The sequence below is a fragment of the Theropithecus gelada genome, chromosome 14 (assembly GCF_003255815.1).
Source record: "Theropithecus gelada isolate Dixy chromosome 14, Tgel_1.0, whole genome shotgun sequence".
In the NCBI taxonomy this organism is placed as follows: Eukaryota; Metazoa; Chordata; class Mammalia; order Primates; family Cercopithecidae; genus Theropithecus; species Theropithecus gelada.
Window position 1 is genome coordinate 112,352,148 of NC_037682.1, and position 24,530 is coordinate 112,376,677.

At 49.4% G+C, this 24,530-nt stretch overlaps 1 protein-coding gene and 1 long non-coding RNA gene across 2 annotated transcripts in view; one reads left to right on the forward strand and one right to left on the reverse strand.

Moving 5' to 3' along the window:
* The window catches only part of GRIK4 (glutamate ionotropic receptor kainate type subunit 4), a 427,684-nt gene that overhangs the window by 248,224 nt on the left and 154,930 nt on the right, over nucleotides 1-24,530 (forward strand). Inside the window, exons 4-6 of the mRNA XM_025356723.1 lie at nucleotides 5,691-5,788; nucleotides 10,085-10,250; nucleotides 22,162-22,340. Coding sequence (XP_025212508.1) covers nucleotides 5,691-5,788; nucleotides 10,085-10,250; nucleotides 22,162-22,340 — 443 coding nt within the window. The remainder of the gene's footprint in view (nucleotides 1-5,690; nucleotides 5,789-10,084; nucleotides 10,251-22,161; nucleotides 22,341-24,530) is intronic.
* Nucleotides 1,685-9,443, reverse strand: LOC112606364. The gene is made up of 3 exons (XR_003115629.1): nucleotides 9,289-9,443; nucleotides 5,645-5,772; nucleotides 1,685-1,817 (listed from the first exon to the last, which is right to left on the reverse strand). It is a non-coding gene; the product is annotated as an uncharacterized LOC112606364 (long non-coding RNA).

Here is a 24,530-nt window from a genome sequence, read left to right on the forward strand (position 1 = left end):
GACAAATGTGTATGAGGAGCTCAGAATGGCAGGCACAGGCCCACAAACCCTTGAGGCCTGAGGTGTGTAGAATCCGGATTGAGACATGGGGAAGGTTGAGGGGCTGGGCATGGTGGCTCATGCCTGTAAATCCCATCACTTTGGGAGGCTGAAGTGGGAGGATTGCTTGAGGCCAGGAGTTTAAGACCAGCCTGGGCAATGTAGTGGGACCCCATCTCTACAAAAAATAAAAAATTAGCCAAGAATGGTGGCATGCACCTGTAGTCCCAGCTACTCGGGAGGCTGAGGCAGGAGGATTGCTTGAGCCCAGAGGTTCAAGGCTGCAGTGAGCTGTGATTGCTCCACTGCACTCCAGCCTGGGTGACAAAGTGAGACACTGTCTCAAAAAAACAAACAAACAAACACACAAAAACAAAAGAACGGTTGTGTGGTGCATGTACCATATATAAAGTTGAATCTCCAGTAATCCCATACTCAAACACATGCATGCTTACATTCAAATACTCACACATTGTAAATAGCTTTATATCTGTCTGTTGAGATCAGATTTTGCCAACAACTGAGTTTGATGAAAAACATCAAGTTTCAGAGCCTTTTGGACTTTGGAATTGGGAATAAGGAATTGTGGCCTTCTCTGAGAATTTATTTTCAGGAGGAACTTTCCTCTGTTGGGACCCAGTGTCACCAGGGTGCTTGGGACAGAAGCTGGCCAGGAATTCAGAGAGTAAGGAAGCTGCACTGTCTCCTAAAGGCAGCTGACTCAGAGCCACAGTGTGCTGTCAATATAGGGAGGGAGAGAGGCCTTCTGGCCCAGGAGCAAGATCTGAGCTGGATGCTGAAGTATGAGTAGGAGTTTGCTAGGCAGAAGGGCGAGAGAAGGCCTAGACCATGGTAGTCTAGAGATGCTAATGAATCCTTTCTCAGATAAATGTTTTTAAATGAATAAAAACATTTTTATTAAAAAAGGACAGAAAATAAACAACAGAAATCCAATAAAATGGATAGGATGACTGTGAAAACCAGCTATATGGAAATGTAGTTATATTTTAATAGTGGTATACTAATATATGTGCTTCTTCATTAATGTATGAAATAGCCAAGCCCAGCATCGAGTCTAACTACTACCATAATTTTGAAGTAATAATGAATATAACTGGTATTTCAAGATATCCTTAGCCCTGAAGTGTGATATGAAAACTTTGGTGATTTCTGTGGGAAACAAAGTCACAGGTGCTATTAACATACTGTGGTTTATTGCCTACGTTCAAAATGGAAAGAAATGCTACATTTCACTTAGGGGTTAGAGAAAAGAATGATGCAATTCCCCCCGCAAGTGTTCACAGACCCCTGACTTCTACTCACAGACCCCAGGCTACAGGTTAAGAACCCCTGGTCTAGAGATAACCATTCGGGAACAGGATCAGGCAGGAAAATATGTACAGAGTATGTTCTAAGTGAGCTGGCATGCAGCGGGAGACGGCACGGTGGGAGAAGAGGCTACAAAGATAGGACTTAAGGAGACCAGAGTCACTAGAATTTTACTTGCTCGTCAGAAGAATGCTTTTATTATAGCGTTGTATTTTTTATAATATGTTATAAAAAGGAATATGTGCTCATTATAGAAAGTAGTGAAATGAAAAAAGGGAAGAAAATAACTCAGTGTTCCAATGGCCAAGGCAATCTACAAACATGCCAGTTAATTGCCACTTGCTGGGGATGGCTGTGTGGTGCAGTGGTGAAGGGGCTGGTCTTTGGGGAAATGGGTGGAGCTGTTGAATCTCGACTCTGCTCTTTAATTTCTCTGTCTTGTTTTTGTACTTGTAGAATGAGAATGACAGTAATAGTACCTATTTCATCAGGTCGTTTTGGGAATTAAATAAGTCAGTTCTGTAAGAGTGCTTCGAATGGGCCATAATTAACACTCAGTAAATGTTGTCTTTAATAACATCTTCTCATAATCATTCCTCAATGTATAAGTATTCTCTGTATTTGCTTAGTTGTAGCCTTCGTATAGATATACATATAATTGTATATCCTGCTTCTGTCTCTTAGTATTATTACATAAATATTTTAATACTATTATAAACTGTTCGTAAGTATTTTAAATGCCTAAATAATATTCCATTTGGGCATACCACCCACATGTTATATAGCTGTTCCCTTATGATTATACATTTAGTTTATTTCCCGTTTTCCATGGAAGGTGTTGAGGGGGCCTCAGTGTGGTTCAGCAACTGTTTATTGGCCACATAACTCTGAGTCAGGTCTTGTTCCAAGTATGGAGGACACAGACATAAATAAGACAGGTTCTCTGCCTTGGGGGAGCACTCCCATCTATGTTTTAGGACCATAATTTGCCCCACCATTTAAAGAATGGATTGGAAATGAAGAATCCTGGAGACAGAGAGATCCCTTAGAAGGGCAGGTTATAAAGAGGGGTTGACCTGGAACCATGGCAGTAGACGTAGGAAGGAAGGGCTGGCAGAGAGTGAGCAGGTCAGATGGTCGGAACCTGGTCCCTGGCTGGTAAAGGAGGTGGACAGCTTTAGTGAGGGAAGGCAAGAAAGAGGCCAGGATGACTGTGGCTTTGAGCTTGAGGAGCTAAGAGGAGTAAAGTAGAGTGGATAAGAGCACTGGCTTTGGTGCTAGGTTGATCCCCGAGTTCAAGCCCAGTCCGACCTTATATTACCTGTGTGATCTTAAACAAGTTACTTAAACTTTGTAGGCCTCAGTTTCCCCAGCTGTAAAGTGGAGATAAAAATGAATTTTCCTCATAGAAGTATGGAGATCCAATCAGACTGTGAAAAATATATAACAAATCTGATATGGTGGGGATAATAAGAAAAGGGTCATGTAGTGTGTCAGGTACCGTTCTAAGTGTTAAGTATGAATTCACTTTAATTCTCACAGCAACCTTATGAGAGAGATGCTGTTAGTATCTTGTAGGTGAGAAAACAGGCCCAGAGGTTTGGTAATTTGCTCAGGGTCTCACAGCTAGTAAGTGACAGAGACCCAAACCCAGACAGCCATGCATCAGACTCCAAGCTCTTACAGAACTGAGTGCGAGATGCCAGAGGGAAGGCCCTGTGGCAACATCCAGCAGGTGGTTGGAACTTGACTTTGTGACCCAGCACATAGATGAGAGTGCAGGGTCATCTGGGCAGAGACAAGGGTGGAGGCCGTAGGCAATGGTAAAATGGCCCAGGAAGAGTGAGTCATGGGTAAATCCCAAATTTGGTGGGTGGGAGAAGGAAGAGGAGTCAGCACTGAGAGAAAGACTGACTAGAGAACTGGAGGAAAATCCAGATTGGATGGTGTTAGGAAATTCTAAAGAACAATGCAATCAGAACAACAAGTGCTACAGAAAGAGAACAGGATGAGAAGGGATAACAGGTCATGATGACCTTGGAGAAAGTGGATTCAGCAGATGAGGTGGGCAGGGGGACCTCCACTGTAAGAGGCTGAGAAGAGCTGGGTGTAGGAGTGGCTGGCTGCAGGGGGCAGTGGAGACAAAGTAAGTGGCTATGAGAGAGGAACATGAACCCTGGATGTGGGTCAGGAGACTTGAATCCAGATGCCAGCTCTGGCCTTGATTAGGTGTGTGACCAGAGCGGAGGCACTTCACATCTGTAGGGTGCTGTGTCCTTACCAGTAAAATCAGGAGATAAGACCCCACTCCCACAAGGCAGTTGTAGGGATCTGATGGGATGATGAACTTAAAGCACCTAGCAGGCTGTAAGAGTTAAGTTGGCTGAGGTCACATGAGATAACCCCCATGGAAATAGCTTGGACTTTGAAGAGGCTCTTCAGAGATGAAGCCTGATCATCACTCCCTCGGCCAGATACTTAGTACTGATGAGTCTTCCAGTCAGCTGAGATTTTGGGATGTTGTGGGATGCCTGCCCAAGCCCTAAGCTAAGAGAAGACTCCGAGATCTATAGTTCATATGGTAAATTGCAATGCTGGGATTTGAACCCTGGTGTTCTGCCTCAGGTGATCACGTGGCTGTGTTGGACTCTAACCCAGGAGAAAGCATCCACATGGCAGGTGTGGGTTTGCAGCTGGTTCAATAAGAAACCTTGTACTAGTCCCTTAACCTCAATTGCTAGCCCAGGGAAATTGCTCTGCCTGACTCCTAATACGAGTAGGAAGAAAATACATATGGAGTTAAGCCTTGAGTTTTGCAGACAAGGATGCAGTGGGAACCTCAACTGCATTTTCTGAGGGGCGGCCCCTTGGCTCTGATACCCTAGTGTGTGCACTGAGAATTCTCTCCTGTCCTCTCTCCCCGTGTTTCCCTCTCTCCCGTCCTCCCTTTCTCAGTCTCTAGCATTTTAAAATCTTAGATTCTCTCCCCCTCTGCTGATTACACATCCCATTCCTTCACACATTCACTCAGCAAATCTGAGCTGGGCTTCCTACTTTCTAGAAGATATTATGCCGGACACTGAAGAGGTGAGAAGTGGGGATTAGGAGATAAGTGTGGCTCAGTTTCTGTTTTTAAGAGGTTTGAAATCTAGTGAGAGGAGAGTTCTAAACAACAAACCAAAACAGATACAGTGTCTTAGACTAGAGGCATGAACCCCAGGCCTTGGGAGCCGAAGGCAGTGTTAATTCCATCTAAAGGAGCCCAGTGGCTGGGTGCGGTGGCTCATGCCTGTAATCCCAGCACTTTGGGAGGCCAAGGCAGGTGGATCACTCGAGGTCAGGAGTTCAAGACCAGCCTGGCCAACACAGTGAAATCCCGTCGCTACTAAAAATACAAAAATTAGCCAGACGTGGTGGTGGGTGCCTGTCATCCCAGTTACTCCTGAGGCAGGAGAATTGCTTGAACCTGAGAGGCGAAGGTTGCAGTGAGCCGAGATTGCACCACTGCACTCCAGCCTGGGTGACAGAGTGCGACTCCATCTCAATAAATAAATACATAAATAAATAAGCCCAGGAAGGTCTAAGGAGAAGGTGGTGTTGGAGCTGATCCCAGACAGGTGAGCAAGCGTTCAGTGCAGGAGGGAAAGGCCAGATCCCAGCCATGCTGGTCTGTCAGGATGGGACCTGCCCTGCCTGGGGGAGGGAATGTGCCAGGCTGTGGGACGAAGTGAACGGTGGGGGCATTGACAGATGAGACTCCTTTCTGCCTCTCGCTCTCTCCCTGCCTCCCATCTTCTTTCCTCTTTTCTTGCCTCTGCTCCCTTTGACTTTAGCTGCACCTGCTCTCTTCCTGTCTGTGTCATCCTCGCCCTCCTTCATACCTCTGCCTGCCTGCCTTCCTCCTCCTATACTCTCTTTATATTTGGGGGGACTAATGCAGCAGCTGTGCTGGGGCTCCCCCTACCCCCCTGCAGGCCAGGCCGGGCCGCGGGATGGAATCTGCAGGTTTGCTCCATTAGCCTCTGTCCTTCAGTGGCAGTCCAGACAATTTATACACCCTGTTGGCTGTGGCCGTATGTTGTCATAACCTGGGTCATTTCCTCATTTAATGCCGTCCATAAACTCCAATAAAACTGTCCTGGAGCCCAGTCGTCCGGGGGAGAAGGAGAGACTCTGGGTTTGGAAGGGTTGGAGCAGGGGCCTGGGGAGCGGTTGGGTAGAAGGTGAGGGGGCAGCGGGTGAAGAGGAGAGGACTGGGCCGTGGCCCAAGCCAGACCTGATGAGTGCCTTGCTTCTTTCCCTGTCCCTGCCGCCGGCTGCAGTGTGTCAGATCCTCCCCAAGGGGGTGGTCGCTGTCCTGGGGCCATCGTCCAGCCCAGCCTCCAGCTCCATCATCAGCAACATCTGTGGAGAGAAGGAGGTGAGTGGTGAGGCAGGGCTGGGGAATATCCGTGCACTGGAGCCTGTGCCCAGGGTCCAAAGATACGGTTGATTCTTAAGGGCTGGAAGAGCCTGTCAAGGCTGGGTTGGTATCATTAGTAACAACAACATAAATACAAATACAGAAGCAGTGGGCTTGCCCTGCTCCGGGATGTTTGCGTGGAGGGGTCTGGGAGGAGGTGTTTGACAGCAGGAGTTTGAAGCAGAGCTCCTCCGTGTCTTAGGGTTCCATGGCGGTGCCCCCAGCGGCCTCTTGGTGGTGGTGGGTAGAGGGAGAGGCTGGAGAGGGTGGTGGGCATGGCAGGCCAAGCGGGCAGACGTCTGAGCGTCCACTCTCGTGTCCACGTGAGCAGCTCCTGTTCATCTGTGTACATATCGGGATTCCGGGGAGGGAAGCCTTCGAGGAAGGCTTTGCTACATTTTATTGCTAAAATAAAGTTTGAAAGCCTCTGTCATATAAGTTATCTAGAAAAGAGATTTTATCTTGCTTTCTTCCTCATTCACCAATTCCAGTGTTTGCTTCTTCAGGCAGCACATTCTTCCTCAGATGTGACTCGAACTGGAGGCTCTCCAGTTTCAGAGTGTTGAGTCCATTTTCTCTAGTTCTGTTTCCATGGGAGAAAAAAATGGTAGGGGACAAGTTTCAGAGTGACTGCCCCCCTCCCTATTCTGTTAGCTCTCCCCCTCTTTTTTCCCCAGAGAAGACAAACTCAGAAATTCAGAGATTCTGTCTAGTGCTGGCATCTTTCCTGGTCTTTCCTGGATCCATCACTCCTTCCCCTTCAGATATATCCTCAGGAGACAGTGAGAAAGTGGCCCCTTAGCCCCTGTCTGCCCCAGGGGCCTTCCCGCCAGGTCCTTAGGGAGCAGATGGAGCTTGGTGATCAGGCATGAGGTCAGGGCCTGGGTGGGGTCAGGGGCAGGGACATGAGAGGAAGGCTCAGTCTTGCTTCTGCCCTAGAGGCCTGGAGACTCAGCCTTCCAGAAGCTCTAGTCTCAGGAGGACCCAGTTCTTAGAAATAGGGGAAGCACTTGCTGCAGGAGGGACTGGGTGCCTCCTCAGTGAGCCGCCCCTGCCAGGGCAGGAGCAACAGACAGGGCTCTGCCCACCCCACACCTGCTAGGAGGAGCCTACCCCTCTGATACCACCACTATCTCTTACGATCCAGGGCTCAGTGAGTCCCTGAGGCTTTGGGCGGAAGAATATTTATCTTCCTGATTTTATGAGCCCACTCTCAGAATAGTGTGCACATTTAAGTGCCGCAATCCTAATCCTGGCTGCATTGGTCCTGCTCCTCCAGTAGCTGGGCCTCTCTCTCTGTAGACTGTGCCCCTGAACCTTCTTACGTGGGCTGGGGCTGACAACTCCCCATCCTCCTCCCCCTCACATATCCTCAAAGACAACTCTGAGGCTAGCCCAGGCCACAAAGGAGCTCTGTTCTGCTAGGTCCCTCCCAGCCTCTCCCAGCCCTTGGCCCAGGAAGTTAGACCTCATGTGTAATTTACATCTTTCTTGCCACACTCTGAGAAACAGCTTAAATCTATGGCAGGTCGTTATTCTAGCAGTGGCTCTGATCTTCACCAAGTGGGGCTGCCAAGACTTCAGCTCCCCATCTTTTCTCTTCTGCATCCTCTTTTTCTTTCCTCCTCTCTCCCTCCTCCCGCCCCAACACGGTCTTTGCTGTGCATCACAATCCTCCCCCAAGCCCTGCTCCAATATGGCCTTCTCTTGGGGTTCAGTGGCTATTTGATCTCAACCAATATATCCTTTAACCCTGTGTGGCATTTCAGGCCAGAAGCCAAGCCCCTGATCTGCAGCCAACTCCTCTGCCCCTGTGCCAGACCAGCCAGCCAGACTGCACTGCACTGCCCTGGGAGCGGCCAGACGCTTACCCGCCTTTGTCTGGTTATGTTTCTTCTAGAGCAACCTTTCCTCTCTGCTCAGATTATGCATTTATTTTAATGTTTTATGAGACTGAACTGCCTTACGCGGATTCTCCCCAGCTCCAGGGAAAAGCAATGGAGTTCTCACCCAGGAGTCCATTCCTTTAAGTGCTGCTGACATCTCTGCAGCCCTTGTGGCTGGCTGCCTTCTGCCTTGCTGCTTCTCTCTCCATTCTGCTCACCTCTTCTTGTCCCACACACACCTCCGTGATGGCTTCCTGGGATACATTTGCAGTTGCACATTGAGTATAGATCGATCTTTGTCCTAGAGAGGGAACCACAGGACCAGGATTGGGCTGGGCCATCCCTCCCTGGACCCAGTAGAGCCCAGCGGGCTTCAAGGAGACTGTGCTGGGGGCTCCCCATCAGGTCCCCTTCCTCAGCCCTCACCCCCTGTGCACACAACTCCAAGAGCTTTGTGGGAGCTCCTGTGTTTGGGGAAGAAGGAGAAAGGGCCTTGCCCAAGCACTTATTATTCGTTAGATATTGAGCTATTATACACCCTACACACAGGTGCACATTTTATCCTCCCAGAGCTCTAAGAAGCACCTGTGGTTATCTCCATTTTAATGACGTTTAGACAAGTTAAGTGGTTTGCCTGAAAATCACATAGCAGAACCTGGATGCAAACCCAAGTCTGTAAACTCCAAAACCCATTTGTTTTGACCTTCCTGAGTCCTTCCCATCCATCTCTAGGATCTGGTGGATTCATGGTATCTCTAAGGGCTCCACAGTACTAGGGGGTGCTAATGGGTTGTGCTCTATTGGGTTAGCTGCTAATGGAATGTGGTAGGCTAGAGGGTTACGCAGGGACGACCTTGGTCAGAGGTGCTCAAACATTCAAACCAGCCAGCCAGGCTACCCTGCCTGCCCCTGCCCGGCCTTCCCCTCTATCTTGCCCATTTGTGACCTTTTCCTTTCAAGGTCTGTTTGTTATTCACTTTAGACAGAGTGGATAGGATACAAAATACAAGCAGGAGGAAAGATCCCTTACGACACAGATCAATTTCACTCTTTAGAATTGCCTTTCATAACTCACCAGACTCTCCCCAAGTCTGCGGTTTTCAGTTTCTGCTGGAAAATATTGGTTGCCCTCTCCCTATGGTTCAAAGGCTAATCCTAGTTGAATTCAGAAATTTTCTCCCTAGTTTCTGCTAAATCTTTATCCTCCTCCCACCTCAGTCTCAGAGGAGCTCTGGTCTCCAGCTGACTTCTCCCAGAAATTTAAAAGGATAAAGTAGGAGAATCCTACAGAGACCATCCCAACATCTTCCCAGACTCTTGGCAGGATAAGTTCTGGGCTGGAGTAGGCAGAGACAATTCGTCCGTCATTTCTGAATAATCCATTCTGGAAGCCAATCTACTCACCACCAGGAAGTTCTTCCTGCTGTCTACTATCGATCTTCCTTGCTTTAACATCTGTACACACTGATACTCAGCTTCAGCTCTGTCAGCTCTGAACACCAGGGGTGAGGGTGAAAGAATAAAATCAAGGTGGATGGCAGATGATTACATTGTAACTTTCCTATTACCTACCAAATAGCCTAAGCCGCCAATAAAGCAGCCATCACAACCTCTTAAGATCTTTTCCTGGGAGAAGAGAGGCAGAAGGCAGGACGGTGGGTCCTGGAAATGTCAGTAATAGATGCAGAGGGAAGCTGACACTGTCCTAATGAAGCCAAACCAGGTATTTATTTACCTGGCTGTGTTCAGAGGTTCTCTAGATGGTTTCTCAGCCTGCAGGGCTTCCTTCCTCCACGTGCGCCCGTGTGAGTCTGTGCAGGAGCCCATCCCCGCCCTACTTCCTCTCCCTGGGTGTTCTCCACTGAAGTTTGTTGGGAGCTGGTTACTCTACACCTGTTGGCTGGGCTGGGCTAATGGGACTCTTCTCTTAGTCCCAGGGTAGCCATTTTTCTCTTTTTGCCATTCTGCTCTGATGTATTAACTACAAATAAAATATTCTAAGGATTATGCTTTCAAGAGCCAACTGTCTGTCTGCCCAGTGGCAGGCAGTTCCTCTGAGAATAAAGATCTATTCTTTTGCCTTCTCAGGACCACAGACCCCAGGTTGCAGACCCACGGTACATTCATCTGGGTCTCTGGACAAATAGTTTTCTGTCCCGGGGCTGCTTCTTTGAAGCGTCATCAGGGATGTCATCTCTCGTCTTCCTCCCACGGAGTGGGTGCCCTGGGAGCTCCTTCTCCCGTTGGTGTCTGCTGAAGGTGTTACATAAAAGAACCCACCCTCTGCAGCCTCAGCTCACTCATCCCTCTGTCTTTCTTTTCACCCACCTGGATCCTCCCTGCTGTCCGTTTTTGCTCCTCTCGCCAGGTCCCTCACTTCAAAGTGGCCCCAGAGGAGTTCGTCAAGTTCCAGTTCCAGAGATTCACAACCCTGAACCTCCACCCCAGCAACACCGACATCAGCGTGGCTGTAGCCGGGATCCTGAACTTCTTCAACTGCACCACCGCCTGCCTCATCTGTGCCAAAGCAGAATGTAAGTTTCCCCAGGCTGGCTCCACCCCAGACAGTCCAGTCTTGTTGATTTTGGCCTGATTCCCTGTGCCCCTGGCTGGAGACCCTCCAGGAACGGGAGGTTTCCTTCAGATCCACAGGGCTGTTAACCAGTGGGTTTGGACGTTCCTATCCTTGTGTGTGTGTGTGTAAGAGAAAAAGAGAAAAAGAGTGAGTGAGAGAGAGAGAAAGAGAGAGAGAGAGGAGAGATGGGGAGGGAGTCCATCCAGGAGTACTATTTGCCAGGACTCCCTGGGCATGAGTGGAACAGAGGGGAACTAGGTTACAAGGAGACTGGCCAACCGCCAAGCCTTTTTGCATCTGCAAACTCAATTCCCACATTCTCAGCTTCATTGTTAAGGAGATACAAAAAGAGAGAGAGGGAACATATAAAATTGGATGCATTTGTACTTGATGGGCTGAAGAGCTTCTTCCCCTGGAGAGCAGGTTTTGCTGATGGAACAAGGTCCAAGGTCAATTCCTGATAAAGCATTTTTTAGCTAATGCAGGTTTTGGAAATGTGTTTTCTATGACTCTCAGACAATTTGTGACATAAATTTAGTGTTTATGAGATTTAGCTAATTTAAGCCAGCACCTTCCAGCAAATCTGTGCATCTGTGTGCTCCCAGCGGCAGCTGTGCACCCACATGTGGTCAAACAGGTGCTGGCCACTGGCTACTGCTGGAGCCCAGTGCCTGAGCCCCAGGCATCTGTGTCCTATGCAGCTCACCTGTCCAGGGCTTACCCTGAGGGTCTTTATGGGTTACACTGCAGAGTGATTCCATCTTTATTAGGGCTCCTTTCTATGGCTTCTCAGAACTGCTCTGCCTTCTCAAGTCCTTCCTGCATCCTGGAATCCCCACAGTCTCCAAATACAAAAGCCACCACTCTGTTAAGAGTCAGAACCACCTACTTTCCCAGATCTCTGTGCCTGGCATTTGCTTTAATTCATTTATCCAATACAGATTTATTGAATATTTACTCTGTGCTACCCAAGAAATCAAGGAACGGAGTTCCAACTCTGCTGTGACCACCCAGGGGATTTGGAGGTGTTGGATCTCCCCATTTCAAAGTTGAGGAAGTTGAGACTCTAGGAGGTGAAATGACTTGCCCAAGGCCACACAACTGAAGCATCAGGGCCCAAACTCAAATACAGGCCTCCTTACTTCAAGTCGAAAGCTCTTTCCAGAGCCCTGAAGTGGATGCAGAGAAAATAGGGCCCTTGCCACTGATCTGAGAAGGCCCAGAGTGGTTTATGCTAAGTGTCAGATGTGCAATGTGGCCAGTCGAGAAGGAGAAGGTCCCTGAGTACAGGGTGCTAGATAGGCTTTGGGTTGTGGGCAGGGCTTCAACTGGATCTCAAAGGATAAAAAAGATTTAGAAAAGGAGGGAAAGGAGATAGGGCATGCCAGATGAGGAGCAAGAGAGGGAGGCAGGAATCCTGATGCTGTACCTGGGGGGAGTAGGTTGGAGCCTAGAGTCCGTGCTGGATAAAGATGGAAAGAGAGGCTGGAGAAGGGAGCAGAGATCCTTGTAGCAGGCGAGGAACGCAGACTTGGTCCTGTGTCATCTGCAAGCCCTTGAAGGTCACTCTCCGAGGAGCGTCTTCTGCAGAGAGGCTGTTCTCATCATGGGTGTGCCCTTGTGGAACAACTGGTTTTGGGTCCATGAAAAGGGCAAAGGAGTTGGGAACTGGAATGAGACCCAAGGGGCTGGGGACCCTCAGACTTGGAGAAAGAAGGTTGATCCCAAAGCCTTGTTCAACAGGCAGGCCCTGAGTGGCACCAGCAAGTTGGGTGCATTCAAGAGCGCTCCAGTCCATCACTCAGGCAGTCAACAGGCATCTTCGAGCATCTCCTGGGTGCTGGGCACCCTTACGCTCTATGTACGACATGAGAGAGCAACACGCAGTCTCTCTTCTCAAAAATGAAGCAGACTTGATGGAAAACTAAGCAGGATCAATGGTCATGAAGCAATTAACACAGTAAAATGGGCACAGTGGCTCACACCTGTAATCCAAGCACTTTGGGAGGCCAAGGTGGGAAGATCACTTGACGTCAGGAGTTCAAGACCAGTCTGGCCAATATGGTGAAACCCTGTCTTTACTGAAAATACAAAAACTAGATGAGCGTGGTGGTACGCGCCTGTAATCCCAGCTACTCGGGAGGCTGAGACACGAGAATCACTTGAACCCTGGAGGCGGAGGTTGCAGTGAGCCGAGATCATGCCACTGCAATCCAACCTGGGCAACAGGAGTGAAACCCTGTCTCAAAGAAAAAAAAAAAAAAAAACAAAGAAAGAAAGACAGTAAAATGGTAATTGAGGTACACTGGAGTTCTCCAGCAGGGCTTCCATGAAGGGGGTTTGGCAAGAGATCAGTGAACATAGATTCTAACCCCCTCAGCTAGAGAAGAAGAAAGGGAGGCCCGGAAGGTAGCTTGGTTTGACTAGAGTCTCATAATTGGTAAGTGGTAGAGCTTTGATTTGAATCCAGAGTCTCTGGATCACAGTCCAGTGCACCATCGTCATTACACCTGTATTTTTCAAATGGGTTTCCTCTGGATCTGTGTTGACCAGTGCAGCAGCTGCAAGCCACATATGGCTATTTAAGTGTACGTATGAACTCATTAAAATGAAATAAAATTAGAAATCCAGTTCCTCAGTCTGTCTCGTTACATTTCAAGTGGTCAGTAGCTACGTGGCTGGTGGCTGCTGTGTTGGACAGCACAAGTGTGGAACATTTCCATCACCGCAGAAAGTTCTACAGGACAGCTCTGCTTTGATGATAAGTGTTTTGTGGACCAGGAGTTTTATGGCAAAAAAATAATGTTTGGATAACCCTTCATTCTATTTCCTCCTAGTGGAGGAAGTTGACGATACACATTAGCATGGACACGCTCAGATGTCTTGTGGCCAAAACAGGTATTTGCTTCATTTTCTTTGAAATAAGTTTGACCATGAGCAGAAAAAGAATGCTGATCTTTCAGCCTGAAGGATGTTCCCACTTCAAGCAACACAGTAGGAAGCTCTGCATTCCACTCGGTGGTTCTCCTTCTGTGGCGCCCTTGGACCTTCGAATGGTGTAACAGGCTCAGGGGTTCTCCCCTAGAACTGACTGCCACGAGACCATTTTGGCAGGACTGAACTGGTGTACCCTGTGTACACAGCGGGGTTATTAAGAGACCGAGGGCACCCGCAATTGTCTCCAGGCAAAGATTGTCCTGCAGTCTTCCTCAATGCTGGTACAATATCTCACCAACCTGACAGGAAGTTCTTTTTGTATCTAGTCACAATCTGGCTTGCTTTTAAGCTGAAACTTGTTTCCTCTGCTTCAACTCTTACTGGGCTTTGGGAAACAGGTTGCTCAGATGTTTGCTAAGCATCTACTACACACTAAGCACTATGCTAATTCTGTTGCCTCCCAGCCCAGGGCTCTTCCCATTAGAATTATGACATTCCTTGACATTCACACAGTTTTGTGCAGATGGCAAAGCACTTTCACTTAACATTTCTCCATTTTACCTCCCTCCTCCCCAGTCATTCCAGAGCTGAGAAAACAGAGTCTTGGAGGTATTAAGGGACGCCAGGTCGCACAGCTGGTACATGGCAAAGCTAAGACTTTTTCTTAGTCCTCTGATCCTCAAGCTGGCTTTTCCCTCTCCATGACCCCCTTCCACCATCATGGTCTGCACAAACAGAGCAGTGGTTCGAGGGTGGCAGGTGCAGTGTTCAGGGAAGGGCAGAGATCTCTCTGAACAACACACGCCCTTGTTCCCTTGAGCAGGGGTGCAGGACAGCTAAGCATAGACAAGGTTCTGGAGCAGATGTACCTGTCCAGATACAGTAGGGGCCAGCCCACATCCCAGCAGACTTGGCAGGCACGAAACAGATTTGCTGGAACAAACTCACTGAGGCTGCCGAGGGACTCCAGTCCCCACCCTCCAGGGCCAGAGGAGGGAAGGTGGAGCAGAGCAGAAGTTCAAGGGCAAAGAGGATTAAAAATCTAATCAAGGGATGAGAAAATGAGGAACCAAAGGGAAATGCAGCTCAGAGCTCCAAAGGAGACACTCTTCCATCTTCCTTATTAATGCAGGGCCAAGAGATGCTGTGAGTAGAATTAGGAGCAGAATCTAATTCTATTTTCCAGCCATCAAAATTAGGCATAACGGAGATAATTCCATGGAGAATCATGCCACTTACTCTCTTGCTTCCCAAAAGTAGATTTTTAATAAGCAGGTTTTCGACCAAGTAGAGCGATATTGTATATTACATTATTTTTCTTTAATGAGAAAAAAGAACATTTGCAAGTGCCTGTTTCCTGCTGAGGCTGGGGGAGGAACTCACAGAGCCTGAGGGAGTTGGCTACTGGGGGGCTTCCAAGGAGAGTTGGGGCTCACCACTATGGGTTCCCAGGGCCTGTTGATCAGATCACCTAGCCCTGCCACGGATCTACCTGTTGACCTCAGGCAAAGCCCAGAGCCACAGGTATAATATGCTGTGTATTTCGCTGCTATCTGCTATCTTCCTGCATGGCTCAAATCTTTTTTTTCCTCCTCCTCCTCTTCCTCTTCTTCTTCTTCTCTTCTCTTCTCTTTTCTTTTATTTCTTTTCTTTTCTTTTTTTTTTGAGACAGAGTCTCACTCTGTCAGCCAGGCTAGAGTGCAATGGCACAATCTCACTCACTGCAACCTTCATCTCTCGGGTTCAAGTGATTCTCCTGCCTCAGTCTCCCAAGTAGCTTGGATTATAGGCATGCACCACCACACCCCGCTAATTTTTGTATGTTTTTGTGGAGATAGGTTTCACCATGTTGGCCAGGCTGGTCTCGAACTCCTGACCTCATGATTTGCCCGCCTTGGCCTCCCAAAGTGCTGGGATTACAGGTGTGACCCACCGCGCCTGGCCTTATTTTATTATTATTATTTTTTAAATGCTTGCTTTTGTGTTTCTGAGTGTTTTTGTTTGTTTGTTTGTTTGTTTGTTTTGAGACAGGCTCGCTCTGTTGCCCAGGCTGAAGTACAGTGGTGCAATCTCTGCTCACTGCAATCTCTGCCTCCTGGGTTCAAGCGATTCTCCTGCCTCAGCCTCCCGAGTAGCTGGGATTACAGATGTGAGCCACCACGCTCAGCTAACTTTTTCTATTTTTAGTAGAGACGGGGTTTCACCATGTTAGCCAGGCTGGTCTTGAACTCCTTACCTCAGGTGATCTGCCCATCTCAGCCTCCCAAAGTGCTGGGATTGTAGGAGTGAGCCACAATCCCAGGGCCACAATCCCAGAGGCCAGGAGTGAGCACCTGGCCTCTTTCTGAATATTTTAACGTCCTTTTTTGTGGTTACATGGCCTATGTCCCCACATCTTCTGCTACTTATTTTCTACCTGTGAGATCTTGGGAAAGTGACTTTACCCTCTACCTCTGTCATCTCATCTGTAAAATGGGGGCAGTGAGACCTCCCTCCTGGGATGGCTGAGGGGATTAAATAGGATGACACCTGGAGAGTGAGTAACCCTGCGTCTACACCGAGGAAATGCTCGGCACACACGAGTTTTCCTTTCCTCCCTTCCTCTGATCTCTTTCCAATGAGGCATGGCCAGACCCGGGAGCAAAGTCAGCTGAGGCCGGGCTCTGTCCTCATACCAGCCTGTGTTCACCAAACGTGGCCCAGGCTGCTGGAGTGGAGCAGACTTGGATCTCGAGGCAGTCCCTGCCCTTGGGGAGGATGTGCTGCCAAAGAGAACGGCAGGATACCGGAGTCAGCCAAGCTGCACCACCACTTGGGAGCTGTGTGACACGGAGCAGGTCAATCTGCCTCTCTGAGCCTTAGTTTCCTCCCGTGTAACAAGGCGATAATAATGTCTGTTGAGGTAATTGGATGGGAAAGTAACTGGGCCCAGAACACGATACCACATTTAATTACTGTTATTTTATTCTGCAACTCTGGTTGTGATCGTGGGGGTGGAGGATGGGGAGTAAGTAGTGAGACCCAAGGCCCTGGAAGAGTAACCAGGACGGTTGTGGGCCTTCCCTGTGCCGTCCCCAGGAGGCCCTGTGGGAGGCCTTTTGCTCGTAATGATTCAAAGTTAACCATGCAGCTCTGAGCTGATACCAGGAGGGTCACAGTCCTCCCGTTACAGAGCAGTTACTACGTGCCCAACACCATGCTAAGGGTTTTTATATTATCTCATTTAAATTTTAGATTCTCTTATTTAAACCGTATAACTCACGATAACCGTATAAGATGGGCCCTATTAACATTCTCATTAAATGCAGAACAAAAGAGAGATTATCTCTATTTTCAAGGTCACATGATTCCTGCTACCTTCTCTCCCAGCTTTCCTAAAGAAGAGAGAAAAGTGAGGGACCATCTTTCCTATAGTACGGGAGGACCGAGACCATCCCATGTATCAGAGACCAGAATATGGAATCAGATAACCTGAGTTTGGATCCTGGCCTGTCCCGGGACCTCTGACTCTATGATCTCAGTCACTGAATCTCTCCCGCGCCAGCAATTCTATCTTGACTCGGAGGTGGGATAATAATACCCACCTCCCGGGGCAGTCGTGAGGATGAAATCAGTTGTGTATGTGAAGGAATTTAGGAAACGCTGAAGGTTATTCTCAGAGCAGGGATGTCTACCAGGTCCTAGTGGCTGAGGCCCAAGCTGGAAACACATCGTGAAATCAGGAGGCTGATGGGAACATGAAGGCCGGGGTCTTCCCACACCCGTTCTTGCCATCATAGAAGAGACAGCCTCGATGGCCAAACAGCCACCTACAGTCCGCCTGTGAGCAAGAAGCCTCAGCCGACTCCTCTCTCCCTCTCCTCCTCTTGCCCTGCTGGTCTCCCCTGCCTGTTCCTGGAGCAGAGCTTAGGTGTGGGATGGGACAAATTTGGGATGCAGGTAAAATACATCATTCCAGAACTTGAACTTGTTCTGTGCCCCTTCCCCACCTGGGGACACCTTGGACCCTCATCTTGTCCCTCTGGTGAGGGTTCACACCATGGAAGAGGTCCAACAGCCACACACCCTGAGGCATGGGCACCTGGCAGGGGGAAGGGGAAGGTTTAGGTTTAGGACACTATGTGCCATATTGAATTCATACTATCTCATTAAATCCTCACCACAATCTGCCAAGGTCAATATTACATGAGCTGCTTCCCACAGGGTTAAAAAGTGCTGGTCCCAGACCAAGGTGCTACTCCAGCCAGTAGAGAGGGAAGGAAGCTGGTGAAAGAGGTGTTTATTTTTATAATATTTTTTGATACAAGGGTCCTCTGTGTCCCCTGCGAACCCATCACTTAGGTCTTCGTGTCCTTGTCCTGCAGCTGTGTCCACCCCTGGCTGTGCCTTTCCCTGCCTTGACATCCTCCTCCCACCCGTCTTGGCCCCTGCCTTCCAGTTCCAGAAGCCAGCCTCCCTTCTTCCTCCCAGAACAGCCTGCCTGCCGAGTCTCTCATCGATCCATCCCGCTGCATCCTGAGCAAGGCTAATAGGTTCCCTAGGCCCCTCTCCGCCTTAGACTTGGCAGGCAGGCAGGCCTGATGCTGGGCCATGGTCCCGAAGGAGAGGAGAGTGGGGGTGGAAGTGGATGGGGTGTGGGGAAGAGAGCAGCTTTTAACCCCTGTGATGGCAGCTGCCTTTGGTGAATCCCTTAGTTCCATTATACAGATAAAGGTGAGGAGAATGACAATTCGAAAATGCCAATCTGCCCTGAAAACTCAATATTCTCAATGTAACTAAGCCACACTTTTCCTAATGTAAATTTCTTCCACTGCCTAGAATTAAAAAGTATCCTCTTCTGATTCATAAAATTAGAGCATCTCTGGGCTGGAAAGACGTCAGTGTTTTTCTAGTTCAAATTTTCATCCACTGGTTTAATTCCCTCTACAGTGATCCTCAAGAGGGGCTTCAGTCTTTCCTTGACTGCCTCCAGTGATGGGGAACTCACTACCTCATGGGCAGCCCACTGCATCATAAAGGAAGGGTTATTCCTTATGTTGAGCTGGAGTCTGTCTCCCTGTGACTTCCACTCCCTCATGACTCCCGGGTTTAGTCCTTGAGGCTGCCAAGAGCTAGCCTGCCTCATGACAGCCCATCCCACTCTCCCTCCGGCCGGGCACCCAAGTCAGCTGCTCCTCAAGTGGCATGGCAACGGTTCCTGCCTGGCACTGCTGCTCCCCTGACCCATTAGGATGTAGTTACTTTCTTCCCCCACAGTCTCTACATCAGTCCAATCCAGCAAGCACCATGCACCCTGCCTGCCCTGGGGATGTGCCGGAAAGTCTGAAATGGGTTCCCTACCGAACACTGAAATCATTTATACATAGACTGTATATTACAAATATATACACACACATATATGCACATATACATACATACGCTTATACGTGCTCTCAAATACTTTCTATGGTTTAAAACCAAGTCTATCTTTGGTGGGTTGGATAATCCTGTAAGAGGTGAGAGAAGTGAGAAGGGGGTGGAGGCTGGAGAATGGAGAGAAGGTTTCGGGAAGGAGATGGGATAAAGGGCAGTTGTGGGGTGAGTGGGAAACAAGATTTGTTAAGCCCCTTGTAGTTGCCATCCTCTTGATGACCCTGTAATGTAGTCACTCCCCTTATTCCACAGAAGAGGAAACTGAGGCACAGAGGGGTAGGGCCATTGCCATAGTAACCTGCCTGGCAGTGCTGGAGTTGGCACTCATGTCCCCAGACTGGGTTCTTTGTGCTGAGCCAGGTGTGTCCAGGTTGGGAAACGGAGCAACTGACTAATCGGCAATTTTGGGCGGGATGCGGACCTCCCAGAGGACTCGCTGCCGCCGCCTCTCTCCTCTCCCCGCCCTGCGTCTCAGCACACAGAGCATGTTATATGGAATGGGGAATGATGCTATTCTTTGTTTAAAGGACAGCAGAACTCTCCAAGGGGTAGCAGGCTGGGAATTGATTGGAACAGGTCCCCAGTTTATCTGACATCTGGGGGCTCTCTTTCCCTGGGAGTTTTGTGCACCTGCCATTTGCAAAGGAATAAAGCATTCCCGGCGGCCTCTGCCAGGCATCACCATGCTGTGCATAATCCTGCTGTCATTCCCCAGCCTTCCCTGTCTCGTCCCACTGAATTTCATTGCCTGTCTGAAGAATCCCAGGGGATTTGGCCTCTTTCCCAGTCAGGCTCTAAAGATTCTTCCTGCTCCATTCTAGGATCTGGGTGGGGGGTTGCATCTGCCACCCCTTACTTGTTCACCTCTCCAACTGTGGGGCACCGTCACCCACAGCCTGCCCAGGAGACAGCTGAGACTCCGGGTGCCCCAGCTCCATGGCCTCCCTGCACCTCCTTGTTGGAGTGTCTTTTGGATCAGGCACCCCGACCTTTGTCCAGGCAGGAGGTAGCTTTTCACATCGTCTCTGAGGAAGAGGCGGTAAATACTCTCTCCATTTTACATATAGGACAAAATGAGGTTGCCCCCTAAAAAAAAAAAAATTAAATTCAGGCTGCCAAACAAAACGGGGATGTGATTTGAACTTCATCGTCTACTTAGCTGCGAGTGCCGCCACCCTAAACTCCTGAGGGCAGGGATTGTATCTGACCCGTCTTCTCTGCCTGGTGTCCTGTTGTTGGTTGAACAGACGTGTCCTTGCCTGACTCTTCAGCTGCCTCACCGTGCCTGCCCTTGGAGCACTTCTGGGGATGGGTAAATACAAGAGTAACATGGAGACCATACATCCCATTTCCCGGCGGTTTCTCATATGATCACAATGAGTTCTCATCCTCCTTTGCCCATTCTACAGATGAAGAACGGAGCCTTGAAGAGGTTAGACAACTTCTCAAGGTCATGTAGCTAAGGAGGGCTGACGCTGAGCTTGAATCTAGAGCTTCAGGATCAGGATTGGCAGGGAGTAACCTGCAACGTCAGTGCCACTGTTGTGGGGGCCGGTGGTGAGGGGCTGTGAGGGGCACAGACGGCGGCGGCAGAGAGTCTTTACAGGTCTCCCTTGAAACCCTGTCAGGGAAGAGAGGAAAGGCCAGTTTTGTGGTTTGCACAGCTGGGCTGTTTCTGAAGCATCTTTATAAATAACAGGCCTTCCCAGGGCTTCTCCCCGACCTGCCACAACCTCCAGCTCCCTAGAAAGCCTTCTCAAAACAGGTGACACGAAGACGGGTTGGCAGCACCTTCCCAGAGCTCCTGTCTCTATCAGGCCAGGCCCTTGGGCTCCAACTCCACTATCCTCTCCTTCCTGTGAAAAAAGAAAAAGCACAGACACACATTCACATCAGCTTCCCTCCCCTAAGTCCTGAGACGCGTGTCTCTGGGCCTTCCTGGGCACTGTGCCTGCTGCCTCCAGCTGAGTTTGTCCTCAGAGGCAACCTGGTGTCATGGGAAGAGGGTTGGATGGAAATCAAAAAATGGAGATCAGAATTCTGGTCCCAGCTGTGTCCCCGTGTCTCTGTGTGCTGAGCAAGTCATGTCACCAATCTGCAACGCGAGGAGGTGGATGGGAGGCTCTTCCTCCTTTTGGCCTGGGCGGAGAGGAACCTGTGCAGGAAACAGTCTTCCAGGGTTGTAGTCAAGCCATCCCCGGGTTAAATATCCCATCAGCCAGGACAGAAACCAGCAGCACGGGACCTCGGACTGGTTAGAAAGCCAACCCTTCCCTCGCCATCCCAGTGTGTGAGGCCAGTTGCTTGTCCTCCCTCTACCTCCGACTCTCCTCTGTGCTGGGGATTATACTACTTTATGGGATTGTTGTGAGGACTTACATGAGATAAGCCATGGAAAGTGTTTAGCACATTAACTGGAGCACAATAAGCATTTGATAAATGTTGCCCTTCTCATTGCTTTTGGGAGCAAACGCCTACATGATGTCTTTTTCAATGGGAATTGAGACCACACTCTGCCTCCTGCACCCCCACATCACCCCATCCCCCACATTTCCCACCCCCACCCCATACACACATACCCTCTCCTGGCTGGCATGCCTTTCCAAAGACAAGGCAGAATTAAGACCCTCTTGTCTCAGTGACGTCATTCCGGAACCCCTCCTCCCACCCAGGGCCCTAGGCATCAAATAGCTGGTGGGTAGGAGAGGAGGGAGTGAGGGAGGGCAGGGGTAGGTCCTTGGTGCACAGTCCCTTTTTTCTGTTTTGTTCTGGGCCCAGATTCTTGCCTGCTGGAGTGCAGTTCAAAGCCTGTTCTCTTATGATCATCATCATATTTTGTCTTAATGCAGCCACGAGGCTCTGAGGAGTTCAAAGCGTTTTGCTAGATATATTTTCTGGGCCTTGGGATCTTAGGGAATTGCTCCTCCACCTCCAAAATGAAAACAAAGGCTCTTACAGAGCCCAGTGTAACATTTATGAGGGTTTACTGTGTCCGAGGCTCAGGCTTGAGGCCTTCACACATGGCCTCCTGTAATCCTTGCCTTGGAACTAACTGAGTGCTGACTGCTGTGATAATTCTAACTTCTCAGATGAGGAAACTGAGGCCAAGACAACTGGCCACATGGAGAAGTCCATGGATTAGAGAAGCAGACTCAGGCCTGGTGGTCTCTGAACCCAGGTCTTGGTCTCTGTGCATCCTGTCCAGCTTTTGAGGGTGGTGAGGAGGAGGGGGGATTCTCTTATTCCAAGGGAGCTTCTGTCTCTACCTTGAAAGAACATTCTCTAGGGAGTCGGGGGAGGTGATGGGCTCTGAAGTGTTCTTTTATTTAGATGTGATCATTGAAGCCCAAAGAGGCTGAGAAACCTGCTCAGGTTATGATCTGGCTCCTTAATGCTGGCAATGGGGCCAGACCCCCCAACCCCACTCCCAGCACACATCTCCGTGCCTTTCCATTTCTGCCCAGGTGTCTCTAGAGGCAGCTCTGTGGACCCTCAGGGGCTTCATCCTCTCTCCCCTCCAGGCCTTTTAAACCTAGAGAAGCTGCTCCGGCAATTCCTTATCTCCAAGGACACGCTGTCCGTCCGCATGCTGGATGACACCCGGGACCCCACCCCGCTCCTCAAGGAGATCCGGGACGACAAGACGGCCACCATCATCATCCACGCCAACGCCTCCATGTCCCACACCATCCTCCTGAAGGTGGGAGCCTCCCTCTCTCCCCTCCCCTGCTGAGCTCCCACCCTCCACACTCCTTGCCTTGAGGGTCCTCCTGAGCTGAGGCTGACGGAGCCCCGGGCCGGACCTGAACTCTGACAAACCTCTCCCTGTGCTTCCGTTTTCAATGGGCGGTTCCCGAAAACTGAAGAAAGCAGGGTGAGGGGGATGTCCTTTCCAGCACTGGGGCAGCAGGGCAGTAGGCAGCGGAGACACCTAGATGCTGCCAAACTTAGACTCTGCGAAGGGCTCTGCGGAGAGGTCTGTGGGTTCCTAGGAGGGGCTAGGGTGGGGCACCCAAGGGGCTTGGGCAGAGGCTGTTTGCCAAATGGTGTAGAAATGTTTCCGTAGTTTCACAATAGGACCGTCACACCAGTGTGTCCTGGTGAATGCCAGCTCTGTCTTTAATCTGACACGGTCCAAAACAGTTTACACAGAGCTTCTGTGCAGTCAGTCTCCTGGCCTAGAGCTCTTAGCAATGACGTGAGGTAGGTATAATGTCTTCCCCCACAGATGAAGAAACTGAGACTCTGGGAGATGAACAGATGCATCCAAGGCCCAGCCCTGAGTGGAGCAGGGCCGAGCTTGCACAGCCCTCTCTTATCTGCAAATCAGGTAGTGTCTCCTATGCTCCTGGAGTCGGAGGGGCAGTGCTGGCGCCTGAGTCAGAACATGCACACTGGAAACCAGAACTGTGTGAGTGAGGCTCATCCAAGAGAGAGAGAAATCAGGAGCCTAGGGGCCCCACACAGGACAAACAGCTGGAAATAGCTGGGCAGCATCAGAGTCACCTGACGCCAGTTCCTGGGCTGGTGGCTGGGCTGGGCATGAACCTCGGAGAGCGGGCCCCGTTTCCAGGCCCCTTGGCGGCTCCCCCAACCTCTCTAGGCGCACTGGCTTCTTCTAATGCCATTTTAATTGCACATTTAAACACAACCTGCCATCTTCCACTAGGGCAGCGAGGCTCCTCGTTAACCTCTGCCAAGCTGTGAGGAGCCCGCAGACACTCAGATGATTGTCTCCTCTCCTTCCCCCCTCCCTCCCCGCTGCCCCTCCCCAGCTCGTTTTTGACTCAGAGTTAATAAGAGATTTGAATGAGTTCTCTCAGTACCGAGGGCTGTCCCTTCAGCCCGTTGCTATAGTAATCTTCCAGAGCTCCAAAGCCACGTCTGTCTGTGTGTGTATACCCAACTCACATTATCTCTCTTTCTCTCTCTCTGACACACACACTGACACACACACACACGGTATCTCTTTCTCTCTTTCACACACACACACACACACACACACGCATACACAGAAACAGAGCATTTTTCTCTTTTCTTCTTTTTCTCTGTCTTCCTTATGCCTAGAGCTATGATCAATGAAGTCATTAAGGGTGGAAAAGCTCCTCCAAGTTTCACGGGAGGAGAGGGGCCCTCTTTAGGGAAGGTTGGGAGCAGGGAGTGAGAGCTTCAGCTTAGCAGACACATGTCCCTTGTGGAGGGTAGCTCAGAATGCACAGGTCCCCCTGCGGTAGCTGGAGCCTGCCTGAACAGCCCTGGTAGAAGCCTCTGGGGGCCAGTCTCTTGCCCTCCGTGGCTCCCAGCGTCTGATGTTGCACTATGATTTTTTAAATTCGAACAATATTACTAGTTCATTGTTGAAATTTTTTAATGTATGGAAAAGACAGCACATAGAAGAAACTAAAAATCATTAACGATCCTATCACCCAGAGCTGTTTAACCACAGTTAAATTTTGATGTCTGTTTTTTTCTGCTTTACAGACACATTTTCCCCCCAAATTATTGTCATACTGCACAAACTTTTCTGTAAGCGCTTTTTGTCCCCACTTAATTCGATGCCATGCATTTTCCCCATGTCATTAAACATTTTTCTAGAAATATTTTAATGGCTGCCTCATTTCCTATCATACAGATGTCCCATAATTTATTTAACCATCACTTTATTGTTGGAGATACAGGTTGTTTCAAATCTTTTGCTACAATAAATAATGCTGAGATGCACATCTTTGTACATAAATCTTTATACACATTCATGAATATTTCCCCAGCATATATTTCTAGAAGTGGAATTACTGAGTTAAAGGTATGCATGCTTTTAAGGATTCTGATATGATTTGCCAGATTGCGTTTTAGAAAGGCTGTAACAGTTTACACTTTCTCCAGCAGCGTA